Genomic DNA, 17,909 nt, shown 5'->3' with positions numbered 1-17,909 from the left:
GTAACAATGAGAAAAGGGCATGCCCTGGGCCCTTAATAATGGATGCTGCCTTTCTGAGACACTGCTCCCTGAAGATGTCCTGGGTCTTTGTAGGCTAGTACCCAAGATGGAGCTGACTAAATTTACGACCCTCTGCAGTTTCTTTCGGTCCTGTGCAGTAGCTCCCCCAAACCAGACAGTGATGCAGCCTGTCAGAATGCTCTCCATGGTACATCTATAGAAGTTTTTGAGTGTTGCTGTTGACATACCAAATCCCTTCAAACTCTGAATGAAGTACGGTCGCTGTCTTGCTTCCTTTATAGCTGCATCAATATATTGGGACCAGGTTAGATCCTCAGAGATCTTGACACCCAGGACTAAAATATAAAAGCAAGGATGTAATGCTGAGACTTTATAAAACACTGTGTGGCGTGTGGCCAAGTGGTTAGGGCGTTGGACTAGCGATCTGAAGGTCGTGGGTTCGAGCCTCGACCGAGGCAGCATGTGTGTCCTTGAGCAAGGCACTTAACCACACAATGCCCCAGTCTACCCAGCTGAGAATGGGTACCGGCTAAAATGCTGGGGGTTAACCTTGCAATAGACTGGCATCCTATCCGGAGGGGGGGAGTCGCATCACGCCACAGAAACCGGCATAAGCACCGGCCTGATGGGCTACAGGGCTCGTGACAGACTTTAATCTTTTATAAAGCACTGGTGAGGCCTCACTTGAGAGTATTCTGGGCAGTTTACCTTAGAAAGGACACCCTGTAACTGGAGAGGGGTCAAAGGAACTTCACCAAAATGACTCCAGGATTGAATAGATTGTCATATGAAGAGCGCTTGGTGGCTCTGGTCTTGTATTCACGAGAATTCAGAAGATTAGGGGTGACCTCATTGAAACCCATTGAATGGTGAAAGGCCTCGACAGAGTGGATGTGGAGAGGATGTTTCCTATGGTGGGAGTGTATAAGACCAGAGGACACAGACTCAGAATAGAGGGGTGTCCTTTTAAAGTGGAGATGAGGAAGAACTTCTTTAGTCAGAGTAGTGAATCTGTGGAATTCATTGCCACAGGCAGGTGTGGAGGCTGAGTCTGCATGTATATCTAAGATGGAGGTTGATAGATTCTTGATTTGTCAGAGCATGAAGGGATACGGGGGGGGGGAGGCAGATTGGGGCCATGATGAAATGAAGGAACAGACTTGATGAGCCAAATGGCCTAATTCTGAATCTGAATCAGGATCAGGTTTATAATCACCAGCAAGTGTCATAAAATTTGTTGACTTGGCAGCAGCAGCATGTAATACATGATATTAGAGAAAGAAAAAAAAGTAAATCATAGAAAACCATAGAAACCATAGCACAGAAACAGGCTTTTTGGCCCTTTTTGGCTGTGCCGAACCATTTTCTGCCTAGTCCCACTGATCTGCACACGGACCATATCCCTCCATACACCTCCCATCCATGTATCTGTCCAATTTATTCTTAAATGTTAAAAAAGAACCCGCATTTACCACCTCGTCTGGCAGCTCATTCCATACTCCCACCACTGTGTGAAGAAGCCCCCCGCCAATGTTCCCTTTAAACTTTTCCCCCCTCACCCTTAACCCATGTCCTCTGGGTTTTTTTCTCCCCTTGCCTCAGTGGAAAAAGCCTGCTTGCATTCATTCTATCAATACCCATCATAATTTTATATACCTCTATCAAATCTCCCCTCATTCTTCTACGCTCCAGGGAATAAAGTCCTAACCCATTCAACCCTTCTCTGTAACTGAGTTTCTCAAGTCCCGGCAACATCCTTGTAAACCTCCTCTGCACTCTTTCAACCTTATTTATATCCTTCCTGTAATTTGGTGACCAAAACTAAACACAATACTCCAGATTCGGCCTCACCAATGCCTTATACAACCTCATCATAACATTCCAGCTCTTATACTCAATACTTTGATTAATAAAGGGCAATGTACCAAAAGCTCTCTTTACGACCCTATCTACCTGTGACGCCACTTTTTGGGAATTTTGTATCTGTATTCCCAGATCCCTCTGTTCCACTGCACTCCTCAGTGCCTTACCATTAACCCTGTATGTTCTACCTTGGTTTGTCCTTCCAACATGCAATACCTCACACTTGTCAGTATTAAACTCCATCTGCCATTTTTCAGCCCATTTTTCCAGCTGGTCCAAGTCCCTCTGCAGGCTCTGAAAACCTTCCTCACTGTCTACTACACTTCCAATCTTTGTATCATCAGCAAATTTGCTGATCCAATTTACCACATTATCATCCAGATCATTGATATAGATGACAAATAACAATGGACCCAGCAAAATCAATTACACTAAATATATATGTGTATATTAAATAGATTTAAAATAGAGCAAAAACAGAAATATACATTAAGAAAGTGAGGTAGTACTCATGGGTTCCGTGTCCGTTTAGGAATCGTATGGCAGGGGGGAAGAAGCTGTTCCTGGATCACCAACAGTATGCCTTCAAGCTTCTGTACCTACTTCCTGACGGTAACAATGAGGAGAGGTCATGTCCTGGGTGGTGGGTGTCCGTAATAATAGACGCCGCCTTTCCAAGGCACCAGTCCTTGAAGATGTCTTGGATATAATGTAGGCTAGTACCCAAGAAGGGGCTGACTAATCTTACAACTTCCTGTAGCTTCTTTCCGTCCTGTGCAATAGCACCCCACACTTCCAATACCAGACAGTGATGCAGCCTGTCAGAATGCTCTCCATGGTACAACTACAGAAGTTTTCAAGTGTTTTAGATGACAAACCAAATCCCTCCAATCTCCTCATGAAATATAGCCACTGTCTTGTCTTCTTTATAGCTGCATTAATATGTTGGGACCAGGTTAGACCTTCAGAGATCTTGACATCCAGGAACTTTAAATTGCTCACTCTCCACTTCTGATCCCTCTATGAGGATTGCTTGTGTTCCCTCATCCTATCCTTCCTGAAGTCCACAATTAACCCTTTAGTCTTACAGATATTGAGTGCAAGATGCTGCAACACCTCTCAACTAGCTGGTATAACTTGCTCCTGTACGCCCTCGTCTCCATCTGAGATTCTACCAGCAATATATTGCTTCAGTATATTATGGTCTCCTATATCTTATGGTGATCCAAAGGCCAATCACTCACTCCATGATAATGCTCAGCCAATTTGGTTTGTATTCGTCTTTTAAAGATGAGTTGTGATCACTCATCCTTTTCAAGAGGAAACTGAATATTCTTCACAGCAAAAGCAGCTTGGGGCCCATTCAGGTGAGCAGACAAGGCCTAGGCGTAACATAGAACCTTAGGAGCATCCAACGATATACAGAGGGATTGTGGGGTAAGAGTCCACACCTCCCTTAAAGTGGCAACACAAGTGGATAGAGTGTTAATGAAAACCTACGGCACACTCACCTTCATTGACGTTGAATGTGAGGGATAAAAGTCAGGATGCCATGTCAGCAATATAAAACCTGGGTTACGCGACATTTTGAGTATTGTGTGCAATTTTGATTGCCACATTACAAGGAAGATGTGGCGGCTTAGGGTGGGGAATAGAAGTGGTTCGCCAGGATGTTGTCTGGATTAGAGGGTATTAACTATAATGAGAGGCTGGACAAACTTGGATTGATTTTCTAAAACGTTGGAAGCTGAGGGGTGACCCGATAGAAGTCGATAAAATTATATACTTCTATCAGGTTACCTCTTAGGTATAGATTGCCTGAGCCTTAGAGTAAGGAACAACCCAATGTTTGGACCATTTAAATGCCGGGCCGGATGTCGGGGCCAGAGACAAGCGTTTGACTGATCCTGCCCACTGTTCCACAACTTTCGCTCCGTTCTTTGCTGCACTAAGGCTGAGGCTGTGAGCCTGCTCCAAGCTGCACCCACCCCACCACCCCGTTCCAACAAGCTGCACCCACCCCACCACCAACCCCCACACCATTCCATCAAGCTGCACCCACCCCCCTTTCATCAAGACGGGTCATACCATCAGATCATGAATGATCACAAGATTTTCACCCTTCTGATCTCATATAGACTCAGACAAAACTGCTACTAAGCCAAAGCTGATACTTGGCAGTGTATTATTCTGACACACAGACTGACATGGACTAAGAATAAGAATAATGAAGCCTCCTTGATGCAGGTGGGTTCCTTAGACTGCCAAAGTGAGAATTTAACTATACTGGTGAACACTCCACAAGTGATAGGCACAAGTCTTTAGTACTCAGCCAGGTACAGTACCCATCTAGGCCAGGATGCTTAACATGGGTACACCCTCCTGAAGGATGCTCTCACCTCAGCCTCAGAGACTGAAATTGCAAGGTCATCGGAGCTGTGGTTGTTCCTCCATGTTCTGATGGTCAAAGTCAGCACAGAAGGCATTGAGCTCATCAGGGAGTGAATCACTGTTGTCACCTATGTCATTTGGTTTCACTTTGTAAGATGTGATAGCATTTAAGCCCTGCCACAGCTGTCGTGCATCCTTCAGTGATTCAAGTTTGGTCCAGAATTCGCCCATGAGATGGTGTTCAGGAGATCATAACTGGACCTCTTCTATCTTGGTCACCAGCAGAATTAATACAGATTAAACACAGAACTGATATGCAAATGAAGCAAGCTAGAAAACAGGTATCATGGTGTTGGATGGTTTCAAGTCGACAAAGAGTAGAATTCTACAGGTTATCAAAGAATGTAATAGTATAGACTGAAGTGATAATGCGTGGACGAGGAATTCAGCGGCCATTGAGGCAGACTCAACTAGGCATATCTTTTAGATTGAACCGATAGCACAGTTGTGAGGATTGAAATTCAACCTCTCGCCGTTTCCCCACCCGTTACCTCTAAAACGCCCAGGTCACTCTGTCCTCCCTCCTCCCACCCTCCGTCCCCCGGTCCCTCTCCCCACCATCAGCTGACTCAGCTGCCCCCGGAAGCGGTCTTGTGGTTCCGGGACGGCGGAGCGGGCCCTGCTGTCGGCGAGTGGATCGAGGGAGAGAGTGCGGCTGAGGCGGGGAAAAAGCGCCGCCAGGTCAGAGGGTGCAGGAGGGAGGATCGGGCAGGTGGGAGCGAGGCCCCGGACCCCCAGTACCAGAGGGACAGCGGCAGGGAGGGGGCTCTGGTTTGTGGGAGGATTTCGTAGATTTGCCGTCAGGGGGTGTTGGTGGAGCGGTGGGTGAGTTGACGTGGGGAAAGGGTGGAGGTGGGGTCCAGTGGGGGTCGGAGGGGTTAGGGTGGTGGTAGTGGGGAGGGGTAGGTGAGGGAGGTGGTGTTTGGGGGGGGATTGTGGGTGTGGAGGGAGACTGGGGGTATTAGGGTGAGGGAGTGAGGCTGAAGGTAGGGGATGTCTTGAGACGTTGGAACTTTGGAGGGGAGGAGAGAAGAAAGGAAGAAATGGGTAGTTGGGGGTTGCAAATAAAGTGCATGGAGGGAGGTGAAAGTGTATGAGAAAAGTGAGGCAATGCGAGTTGACGAGCAGGGTACGGGGAGCAACACACAAAATGCTGGAGGATCTCAGCGGGTCAGGCAGCATCTATAGAAATGTGTAAACAAGAAGTCAATGTCTCAACCGAGACCCTTCATCAAGACTGGAAAGGAAGTGGAGGAAAACATCAGAATAAAATAGTCGGGGGGCGGGGAAGGATAGCTAGAGGGTAATGGGTGAAGTCAGGTGGGTGGGAAGTTAAAGGACTGGAGAAGAAGGAATTTGATAGGAGAGGACAGTGGATCACGGGAGAAAGGAGGGAATCCATGGGGGTGTGAGAAGAGGTGGGAGGCCAAAGTGGGGAATAGAAGATGAGGGAGGGGGGAGAAAAAATACTGGAAGGATAAATAGATGTTGATGCTATTAGGTGGAAGGCTACCTAGACAGAATATGAGGTGTTGCTCCTTCACCCTGAGAATGGCCTCATTGTGGCAAAAGTGGAGGCCATGGATCAACATGTTGAAAAGGGAATGGAGATAGGAATTAAAATGGTTGGTCACTAGGAAATTCCACTTTTGATGGATAGAGAGGAGGTATTCGGGGTATGGGGAGTGTGGTTGTGAAGATTGGGAAAAAGGAAGTAGGTTTGCAGGGAATGGTGATTGGGAAGGGGGTTGAGTGGTTATAGGAAGAAATGTGGGTTATGGGAAGATTGGAATGAATTGTTTCGAATTCTGTTCGGAAGTGGAGAAGGTGGGGAATAAGGGAGAAATTCATTTGAAGTTATAGATGGTTTGAGGTACCTAGGGAGGGAAAGTCTATTTCCATTGTTATTTTTAAAGACTTTAATCATATTTTGTTAAAATATGCACCATTTCAAATTAAATGTATTTGTTTCTCAGTCTATTCTGACAGCCTATTCTGGCTCTTTTCCAAGTCCTTGACATTTTCATCCAATAAGGGTATCACTGCAGAATGGGATTCTAAATGCATTGGTCATAATCTGTCACCCTATCCCTCATCTCTTGCAGTTCAGACACTAAACAAAAAGCCCTCCAGCTGGAATACAAACGATCTTATGACAACATTCAAAGTAAAGCAGAGAAGTAGTCTCTGTCATGAGCACTTTTTGTCCACTGATAATCAGGTTACCATGTTACTACTGTTTGTGGATGTTTACTGTGCTTACATTGGATACCATGTTGAACAGGTACCACTGCAGTGCTTGCAAAGTAGATTTGGATATTTTGTATGTGCAACTTTTCCTTTGTGCAAAGAATGGATTTCACGCACCACTGCTACAACTTTAGTGGGCACCTATAAACCCAAGTTTCTGTCCCGTCCCAACAATTCCATTCTTAAATAGTTTCTGTGTCTCCCCCCAACAACCACTTTCAGGTTTCTGAATCGTCTATAAACTCTACCTTATTATTCCTATTTTTGCATTGTTTATTTATCTCTGTATTTTATAGTTATTTTAAGTCTTTTCAGAATCAGGTTTATTGTCACTGACATGTCGAGAAGTGTGTTTTGCTACTGCAGTACAGTGCAATACATAAAATATACTATAAATTATAATAAGAAATATTAATTAATGCAAAGGAGAGCAAAAAACTCATGACACAAACAGGAGAAAATCTGCAGATGTGTGCAGCAGGATGCTGGAGATCTTTTACCAGTCCATTGTAGCGAGTGCAGTCTTCTTTGCAGCTTTAAGTTGGGGGAGGAGCATCGGTGCTGGTAATGCAAGGAGACTAAGTAAACTCATCAAAAACGCTGGATCTGTGCTTGGCTACAACCAGGATTCTTTTGAGTTGGGGGAGAGGATGTCACTAAACAAACTGTTACCCATCATGGACAATCCGACACATACTCTACATGACCTACTGAATAAGCAGCGGAGCGCCCTTTTGAACGCTCATTTAGCTCCATTGTCACAAGGATCATAACAGAAAATCTTTCCTACCAAATGCAATAAGTTTATACAGTAGTTCACCTTTGTGCAACAAGCGAACACACATCATAGTACAATAGTATCTGTTTTATTATTTCGTACATTATTATTGCACCTTGGAAAATTATTGTGTATGTTATTACTCTGTACTTTATTAGTTAATATTATATTATTATTGCTAAATGTGTTTTTAAATGTTGCTGTAACAAAATAATTTCCCACTTAGGATCAATAAAGTACTTATTATAATTATTATTAAATCCAAAGCAACACATACAAAATGCTGGAGGAACTCAGCAGGCCAGGCAGCATCTATGGAAAAGAGAAAACAGTCAGTATTTCAGGCAGAGACCCTTCATCAGGACTCCTGCCTGGCTTGCTGAGTTCCTCCACCATATTGCAAAAAAAGTCATGAGGTAGTGTTCATGGGTTCGTTGCCTGTTGAGAGGTGTGATGGCAGAGGGGAAGAAGCTGTCTTAAAATGTTGAGTGAGTGTCTTCAGGCTCCTGTATGTCCTCCTTGATGGTAGTATTGAGAAGCGGACATATCCTGGGTGGTGGGGGTCCTTAATGATGGATGCCGCCTTCTTGAGACATTGCCTTTTGAAAATGTCCTCAATGGTGGGGAGGCTTGTGCCCGTGATGGAGCTGGCTGAGTTCACTGTACTGCAGCTTCAAAATAACAAACTACGTGTCATCTGAGTCAGTGATAATAATTCTGATAATGCATGGCTGTTGTAAATGTATGATCCAAAACATGGGGATCATAAATACATCCAGAAGAATTTCACCAGAAGTCTTTCTTTAAAGAGAGGTGAGAATGTGGAATTTTCTACTGTCTGGAACATCTGAAGCAATAGTAGGGAAAAGTTGAGGGAAATTCAGTTAAATAGCTGAAAGAAATAGAATATGTTGAATATTTGAGGCATCAAAAGCAAATCAAAATTAAAACTGGAAACCAAAAAGACCTTGTGTTCTGATAAAGGTAAAAGATTAGCTGTAGCTGTACTTGTCACATGTACATCGAAACATCAATGTATAGTTTACGTCAATGACCAATGCTGTCCAACAGAGTGATTGGAGCAACCTGCAAATATCATATGCTATGTTGGTACTATGCTTCCGGCACTAACATAGCATGCCCACAACCAACTAACCCTTTGGAATGTTGGAAGAAACCAGAGCACTGGATGGAGGCCCACATGGTCATAGAGAGAATGTACAAACTCTTTAAAGACAGCGTCAGGAATTAAAACTCAATCGCCAGCACTGTAAAACATTACATGAGCTGCTAGACTACCTTCCACCTGCTTCTGCTGAGCTTGCTGTAGTTGTCCTCGCTGTAGTACTACACCTCGAAAGGCTGTTGTGATGTGTCTAGTGTGGTAGTGTAGTGGCTAGAGCTTGTTGCTCTCGCTTTCAGCTTCCCCTTGCTGGTTAACAATCTCCTGAAAAGGAGAGTTGAATACTTAAGTATCTTACTGATGGTATGTAACTTCTCCAATAGCAAGGCTTGTGTAGTGCGTCCTCGCTGGTGACACTCTGAAACTAAACTCCTTTCAGACTCAAGCTGAACTACAGAAAATGGGGAAGAGGTCTGGCCCCTTCACGTGTATCATGCAGGCCCTTCAGCATGTGGACATGCCCTGGTGCCCATGAACCAGATCCTCATCTATGGGTAAATAGCCCCACTACCTTGGTGGTAACTTTGGGGGGGACGAAGGCAACGGGAGTAAACCCAGATAGAAAATCTGGAGTAGAGACCGGAAGGCAATTGGATGTCACTGAACATTCTTCTGTCAGTTTCTGCAGCCAAGCTACTGCCAAACATATTGCTTTGCTCTCCTCTGGACTACACCTGTGAGGCAGAGAAGGGGGATCTTGACGACTGGGCATCCCAAGATCTCCATACCTTCCGCCTAGGATTGTGTCCTGGAGGGGTCACTCCAGTCCATTGTCCTTCAAGACAGACAGATGCCACCATCATCATCATCAGTACTGCACTTCCACTTTAGGGAGACCATTCCAAAGATCCACAACTTTTAGTAAGGATGCTTCTCCACACCTTGATTATATATACAACCACCCCTTATTCTGAGACTGTGACTCCCAAGTTGGGAAAACATCCCCTCAGGATCTCGAGCAAAAAACAAATTGCTGGTCAAGCAATATCTGTAGAGGCAAAGTGACGCTTGAGTACCCGCATTAGGACTGCCTTTGCCTTTGTGGGTGCTGTCTGACCTGCTGAGTTCCTCCAGCAGTTTGTATTTTACTCCAGGCCCCACTATCTGCAGTCCAAAGTTCGAAGTACATTTATTATCAAAGTATGTATACTATATACAACCATGAGATTCGTCTCCTTACAGACAGTCACAAAACAAAGAAACACAATAGAACCCATTTTAAAAACCGCCGAATTGTGCAAAAAAAAGAAACAAATCACGCAATCAATATAGGTAAGCAAATAGCATTCAGAACTGAAATTGAGGAAAGTGAGTCCACAGCCTCAGTTCAACGCAGAGACGAGTAAGTCTCTTGTATCCTCAGGATCTTTGCTGCCAAGCCCAATCTAAAGATTTGATATTTCAGGGAGATCACCCTCACCGAAGAATGAAGAATGTCAGCTTGTTGTACTTGATCAATCTTTATAAGGCAGATACGTGATGTTAGTGGGCTGAAAGGACTATGTTTTTTCGATGTTAACTATATGACTCAATCATTGCTACCTCAGCCTAGATCGATCATGGTGAAGGTCTTATCTTGAAAGAGTCAGTGGCTCAATCTCTCTTGCATCAACCCCCACCTACAAAATGTTTTTTGATGTATCTTTTGTGTGATTTTCTGAGGTATATTGTTCATGATCATCTAGATCTTAACAGCAGCTAAACAGTGATTCCTGGTGAGCACTACTATTAATAGTTGTCCTTATAGCTAATTCCTTCTGCAAGATGAAAGTTTTGGTGTGGCAGATTGTTTGGAGCATAAAGGTACCAAATTCCAATTAAATTAATTTTGTAAGCCACTGTGAAAGGTTCAGTCATTGGTGAAACTGCACCTTCATTCCGAGCAGCAGGACTATATTTCCTAGACATGTTTCCACATTGCAAAGAACATCTCCTAGAGTCACTTCTGGCACTTTGCTTACAACTGAAGTTAAAATCATGGGTATGTAATTTTTTGATTGAGACTTAATTTAGATATTTATCTCACATGGGTATATTTTTAACCTCTATTTGAGTACAATCCCAGCAAAAGTAAAAGAGCAAAGTTAAATTTAGGTACTTTTCTGTACACCCAAAGCATCTTACAGCCAAGTGTTCAAACAAGGCAGCCAATTTTTGCACAAGCTTGATAAATATTGATTAGGACAGCAAAGGTAATTCACCCACTGTTCATTGAAATAGTGGCATGTGATCTTTTGTACATACCTGAGAAGGGAGATGAGACTTAATGCCTCAACTGAAAGGCAACGTCTCCAATCGTGCTGTGTTTACTCTGCTTACATTTTTGTTTTCATGTCCCTGGGGGCAGCACAGTAGTATAGCCATTAGTGCAACACTTTACAGTGCTCCAGCTGTAAGATTGGAGTTCAATTCCCACTGCTCACTTAAGGAGTTCCCGTCACTGCACAGGTTGCCTCCAGGTTCTCTGGTTTCCTCCAAAGAGGAGAGGATAGTGTTAGAGAGTTGTGAGCTTGCTATGTGGGCTGCCTAGTATAATCCTTACTTACTTGATTTGACCGAAACGATGCATTTCACTGTATGCTTCGATGTACATGTGACAAAGAAAGCTAATCTAATCTACTATCAATACTTGAATTAGGTCTTCAGGCTTGAGGAGAGAACGATTAACTGGTCATGGCTCACGTGAAGTGGATGATGCACAATCCCATTCCATTCCATTCCATTCCAGAGATGGTGTGATCTGAGCCAGGATCTCGCCAGCTCAAAGGCCCTAATTACTATAATGATCATTTTCAAGTTCAGGTTCACATATTCAGTCTCAGACAGTCCCTTGATAATGAGAGTGACTTACTTCTCTAAGGCTGCTGGGTGGTCCTTTGCAAATAGTTACAATGGTGCTGGATCCTGTGTTTGGGAAGTTGTGTATTCCTCCCACTATCTGCCCTTAGTTCTCTTATTGCACAGACTTAAGGTTTCAAATGTCTTCCAGGATGTACATAAGAAAATAGTAGCCGGCCACCTGCCCTGCCTTTCAATATGATAATGGCAGATCTATCCCAAACCTCAACAGCTCTCTGCCAGATTTCCATTACCCTCAATCCACAGATCCTACAAAAGTGTACCTCCCTCCACTTTAACTACTTCTAATGAGTTAGCCTCCTATTCTGTGGACCCTCTGCAAGAAAATAAAATCTGTGTTTTCAATTACTGTTAACCTTTTTCTTGAAACCATGTTCCCATTGTTTGAGATTCTCCCACTAGTGAAACTTGCCCTCTTAAGATTTTACATGGTTCAATAAGATCAGCTGTTATTTTTCTAAGTCCAAAGTATCAGACTGAACCTGTTTAGCCTCTGTTGATATGACAATCTTCTCTTCCCAGGAATTAGCCTGGTGAGGCTCCTTTGGATTTCCTCCAATGTAACCTTATCCATTTTATGCTACTAAATTCGTTCTTTGTTGAGTCAACACAGGCCAACAAAACCCAGGAGTTAGTGAGGATTTTGCCATTTTGTTTCCAAGGATAGTTTAAAATATTTTCAGTCCTGATGAAGGGGTCTTGGCCTGAAACTTCAACTGTTTATTTCCCTCCATAGATGCTGCTTAACTTGCATTTTGTGTGTGCTGTTCAAGATTTCCAGCGTGTGCAGAATCTTTTGTGTTTTTGAATTATTTTCTGACTTCTGGAAACTTTTTCATGTGATGGGAGTTTGAAGTATAGTTCTTGTTTCAGCAGTCTGGTTACAGGCATGCAACGTGGCCCACTTGTAACACCTGCCTGGATGTGATCAGAACTTCGAAGTTCACCCAGAAGACTGTGATTTGCCTAACCTGCCTGTGGAAGGATAACTTGATGGGATCTCTGGCACCCCCCCCCCACCCCCACCAAATAAATTGCTAAAAGATACCTGCAGCTGCTCCCATATCCATTTCAAAGTTCATAAGTTCAAAGTAAATTTATTATCAAAGTACATACATGTCATCAGATACTACCCGGAGATTCATTTTCTGGTGGGCATTCACAGTAAATACAAAGATACACAATAGGTTCAGTGAAAAACTGCACACAAAGAAAAACAACCAATGTGCAAAAGGCAAATTGTTCAAGTACATATACATAAGCCATAAATATTGAGAACATGAGTTGTATAGTCCTTGAAAGTGAGTCCATAAGTTGTGGAATCAGTTCAGTGAAGTTATCCACGCTGGTTTAGGAACCTGACAATTGAGTGTAAGAACTTTTCCTGAACATAGTGGTGGGGACCTAATGTTCCAGGACTTCCTTCCCAATGGCAGCAACAAGAAGAGGGCACTTGTTACCCCTTTAGAAATACAGCAGATCCAATCTGACCCTAGCACTGTAAACTTCACCTATCAAAATAGATCTGTTTTAATTTAGTTTGTCACTGAACATTGCATATTAATTGCTTTTATTTTAAACCCCAGTGTTAATTTCTTTTTACTCTGAAAGCATAAATGTCTTTTTGCATAAGCAAAACAAAGCACTTTAAAACATTATAAGTTGCTGCGATTATTTCCCTATTACTGGAGCCAGCCACTCCCATCAATTTCTTCGTCTGCCTGCTTTATAAATTTAACCTTTTATGGAGATGTAGGACTTGTAAAGAAAAGTTGCTGTGTAATGAACCAAAATTAATTTTATGATAAGGTAATAAACAAGAATGCGTTTGGAATATCTGAACTTGCAGAAGGCACTTGATAAGCCGTTTCAGTGTCGAGGACAACATTAATGATACTAATACAAATTCCAGAACTGATTAGGAGAATGAAAGGAACTGCTTGGTAAATAGTATTGATTTCTGCTGGTTGAGGAAGTCTAGAATAAGGGACAGTCTTAAAATTAAGCCCAGGCCTTTAAGTTGTAAAGTTTGGAGATGTTTCTTTATCCAAAGGGTCATACAGTTCTACAGGTAGTGATGTATAGTTTTCTCTCTCACTAAATAGCAATCAATTAACTAGTTTAATAGTTTTATATCCGAAATTAACCATGTAACACTTACTACAGCACGGAAACAGGCCATCTCGGCCCTTCTAGTCTGTGCCGAATGCTTACCCTCACCTAGTCCCAGCAACCTGCACTCAGCCCATAACCCTCCATTCCTTTCCTGTCTATATAGCTATCCAATTTAATTGTAAATGACAATATCGACACTTCTACTGGAAGCTCGTTCCACACAGCTACCACTCTCTGAGTAAAGAAGTTCCCCCTCATGTTACCCCTAAACTTTTGCCCCCTAACTCTCAACTCATGTCCTCTTGTTTGAATCTCCCCTACTCTCAATGGAAAAAGCCTATCCACGTCAACTCTTATCTATCCCCCTCATAATTTTAAATACCTCTATCAAGTTCCCCTTCAACCTTCTACGCTCCAAAGAAGTTGATAGGTGTTTGGACGGATGAGGAATATTAATCCAAACCAGGTGGTTGGAGTTGAGGTATAAGCCAACCATGATCACAATGAATCATACAATAGACATAAAGGAGTGAATAGCTTCTTCATGTTCTTGTGACAATTTGACACAAACATTTGACTTCCAGGGAAAAGATAGTTAACTGAATTGGTCTTTTGCCTTTTGTAGGTCTGTCTGATTCAGCAATGTCGGGCTTACTCGACTGGCTGTACAATGGATTCACCAGCATGCTACAGTTCCTGGGTAAGTAGCAGCAAGTTTCATTTCCCTCTGTTGTTCTCTTCCCCTGAAATTGGTGACTGCAGTTTGTGGATAGGATTTGTACGAAAGTAATTTTAATTATTTGTAACCTTAATCTGGCTCTGGGAGCATGAGACTTCATTAGCTTTGACATTATTAAATATGGATTTGGCAACATTCATGGCTTAATTCGATTGTTGTATAAGCCTAGTTTTATAAAATGTCATATGTTTTAAATTCTTGCTAAGCATGGCTTGAGAAAGCTTTCTCAATTCTCAAAATATTAAAAATAGAATCAATTGGTTAATAATTTGTATAAATCACTTGTAAATTATATAAGTATAAATTGCAAAGTATTGCAGTTCTTTTCATGTGGGGGGGATTGATGGCTTTCTTTCAACTACTTATATGGTTTTCAGTATTCTATGGCTATCTGGAGAAGACAGGTTTCAGAGTTGTATTCTGCGTACATACTTTGATAATAAAATGAACCTTTGGACCTTTCTGAACTTTTAACTATAAATTATTTCCAATCTATTAACGTATGAATAGCAGCAGAACACTTTTTCCCTTGACAAAAGGAATATGTCTGAGAAGGTGGTCCGTGGTGTTAAGTTGTTTATGAAACCATCTGGTTGATAGATTAATGAGGACAGTTAGGGAACGAGAAAACAAATGTGTTAAAGCTGTGAAATTCAGATTCGAACAGTTGCAAAGAACTAAACAGTGAACGTTGGAAATGGTCAAAGTTCATTGTCATATGCACAAGTGTGTGCTCATGTAAGAATGAAAATCTTTCTTCACAACAGCGTCACAGGCACTGCATCAGATATATAACATTCACAAGAAAAGCATAAATTATACAAAATAGTACAATTACAAACACAATTAGACAAAAAATTATAGTGCAAGATGGTCATAGTGTTGCTATAGTGAGGTGGTGATTATGGTTGTGTGGGTTGATTCAGGAACTGAATTGTTGAGGGGAAGTAGCTGTTCTTGAACTTGGTGTGAGACTTCAGGCTTCTGTACCTCCTGCCTGATGGCATCTGCCCAACTGAATAATTTTTGTCTGTAGAGAGAAAATAAAAACAGTTAATATTACAGGAAGATAATCCTTGAGTAGAACTGGATAAAGAGAAAGAGAGTTACTTCAAATTCTTGTATTCAGTATTGACTCCCAGGGGGAAGATGGGGTACTGTTCCTCAACTTTGTAAAACAAGAAGCCGCCAACAGGTATCTCAGAGTGGAAGAGACATGGCGAATTAAAAGGAGAAGCAACTGGAATCTTCTTGTTACTCCTGTGGATTGAACAAAAGTGCTCTGAAAAGTGAGTGCTCAGTCTGCATTTGGTCTCTCCGTATTAGAGAGGGCAATATTATTAGTACTGAGTGGAATACATTGGACTGGAGGAGGTGTTTCAGGGACGAGGCAAAAGAGTAGGAATAGTTCCTTCAGAGGCATGTGAAGTTGCAAAGAGAAGTAGTGGATTGACATGGAAAATTAGATCGGGAAATTATATACGCCAGAACTGGGGAAACTGTTCTAGCATTGGCGAGGAAAAAGAGGTGAGGGTACACAAAATTGAGGAGATGTTCTGTAAAATCTGCCAACTATCATAAAGGGGAAGCCTTGGTTAGGGGAGAAGGAAGTTATTTTAGGCATCTGTGTAGTAAGTTTTGTCACTGGAACAGATGTGACAGAGGTGGAAGAACAGGGAAAGTGCAATGGAGTCCTTGCGGGAAATGGTGGGAGGGTGTTTCATCATGATAACTGTGGACCTTTAATGGATATTGTCATTTAGTCCATCCCCTGAAGCAGAGACAAAGATTCAGGAAGGGAAGGGAAGAGACAGAGAAGTATCATGTGAAGGTGAGAGTAAGATGGAAATTAGCAGCAGAGGTCATTTTTTTTTAAATGTTTTTTGAATGAGTGCAGAAAGTAACAGCAATGGAATTATCAACGTACTTTGGGAGAGAACCTGAGTAGGACAGTCTGATGTATCTTAGAGAAGGATAAGTATAATTTGCTCTTAAATAAGATGTGTAATTTAATTAGGCTGCATGGTAGTGTAGCGATTAGCGTAACGCATTATAAAGCCAGTGATCAGCGATCGTGGTCCAGTTCCGGCCTCTGTGTGTAAGGAATTAGTATGTTCTCCCTGCGACAGTGTACGTTTCCTCAGGGTGGTCAGGTTTCTTCCCACATTCCAAAGACATACAGGTTAGTAAGTTGTGGGCACGCTATGCTGGCACCAAGGCATGGTGACATTTGCGGACTGCCCCAGCTCATCCTCAGACTATGTTGGTTGCTGATGCAAATAACACATTTCACTATATGTTTCAATGTTTATGTGACAAATAAAACTAATCTTTAATTTGGGCCTTAGCTGCATCTTTGATCCAGAGGAAGTTGAGCTGAAGGAGAAGTTGTTAAGTGCGAGAATGTTTAGCCATGTGAATAAGTGTATTGGTGTGGGGGAACTGGTTCAGCCCCAGACATGTCATGGGCATGTAGAGGGACTATACATCCATGATAAAGATAAGCCAGACGGAACCAGAAAATTGAAAACTGTAGAAGTGAAAGGAGTGTATCGGAGGTGGACATGCATGTAAGCAACAAGAAATTGGATCAGTGATGGAGCTGGTTGAAAGAACTGAGTTTGGTGGTGCTAAACCAGGCTAAAACAATGGCTCTGTTTGGGTTCTGTTAGTGGATCCTGCAGAAGAGTTGGCGTCTGCTGCACGAGATTGGGAAGGTTATGATATGGAGATTGTGGAGGGAAGATTGTGTGAGGAAATGGAGTCTAAAAATGCCTGGCTTGATGTTCAGTGGTGGGTTTATGGTCCAGAGGGATGTTTAAGAAAGTATCTGAGAGCTGATGTTTGAGGGAACGCCTAGAGAAAATCCACAAACGTTGTTCACCAAAACAGAACAGCACCACTGTTTTTGGCAGATTTGAAGATATTAGGGTTGCAACTAAGTGAGCAGAGCTGCAGAGGTCAGATTTGAATAAACTGGAAGAATTAACACTGTTCATGTTGCATGGACAGTTGATAATGTGTAGATCTAGAGAAGGCAAGAGGGAGTAGTCCAAGTCAATCAGAAACTCTGGAAATGTGAGAAAGGACCCACAGTCCAGTGAAAACTCAAGGGTAAAGAAATTGGCATGGAGATAATATAGAGCCAAATGTCATGCCAGACTCTGAATTCATGAGGATTGGGAAGTGGAGGATGATGCTGAGATCTAATGACCGAAATACGATCAAGTGATTTTAAATAAGGGTTAAATACTCATAAAATTAAGCCTTGGAGTTAAAATAATTGCCTACCTATATTAGCTGTAATAAATGCTGTGTTGTTTTCTTTTCCCAGGTTTATATAAGAAATCGGGAAAATTGGTTTTCCTAGGCTTGGACAATGCTGGGAAAACCACCTTATTACACATGCTGAAAGATAACAGGCTGGGGCAGCATGTTCCAACATTGCATCCCAGTAAGTATCAAAGTATAGATCAATGTCCACGAGTTCCAGGATCTCCCCCTGCAAGAGCTGCACACTTTTCTTGCTGATGCCTCATTCTGCCTCCATATATTTTGTGTGTTTATCATATTCATTGTTAGTGGTTGGTAGTCAAAGCAAGCACTACAAAGGACAGTAGCTAACTTCAGACTTAGCCCCTGAGCCTTGA

At 42.4% G+C, this 17,909-nt stretch overlaps 2 protein-coding genes across 3 annotated transcripts in view; one reads left to right on the top strand and one right to left on the bottom strand.

Annotated features, from left to right (window-relative positions):
- Nucleotides 1-4,697, bottom strand: part of LOC134358389 (protein transport protein Sec24A-like) — an 87,168-nt gene extending 82,471 nt beyond the window's left edge. For both annotated transcript variants that reach the window (XM_063070575.1, XM_063070578.1), the window contains exon 1: nt 4,284-4,697. The gene's annotated coding sequence lies outside the window, so the exon portion shown is untranslated. The remainder of the gene's footprint in view (nt 1-4,283) is intronic.
- Nucleotides 4,698-4,882: 185 nt separating this feature from the next.
- Nucleotides 4,883-17,909, top strand: part of LOC134358391 (GTP-binding protein SAR1a) — a 38,003-nt gene continuing 24,976 nt past the window's right edge. Inside the window, exons 1-3 of the mRNA XM_063070581.1 lie at nt 4,883-5,016; nt 14,146-14,220; nt 17,594-17,713. Of these exons, the coding sequence (XP_062926651.1) occupies nt 14,163-14,220; nt 17,594-17,713 (178 nt within the window). The 5' untranslated portion in view covers nt 4,883-5,016; nt 14,146-14,162. The remainder of the gene's footprint in view (nt 5,017-14,145; nt 14,221-17,593; nt 17,714-17,909) is intronic.

This window comes from Mobula hypostoma, chromosome 18 (assembly GCF_963921235.1).
Source record: "Mobula hypostoma chromosome 18, sMobHyp1.1, whole genome shotgun sequence".
NCBI lineage: Eukaryota > Metazoa > Chordata > Chondrichthyes > Myliobatiformes > Myliobatidae > Mobula > Mobula hypostoma.
The sequence above is the reverse complement of the archived record's forward strand: the minus strand, read 5'-3'. Positions and strand labels throughout refer to the sequence as shown.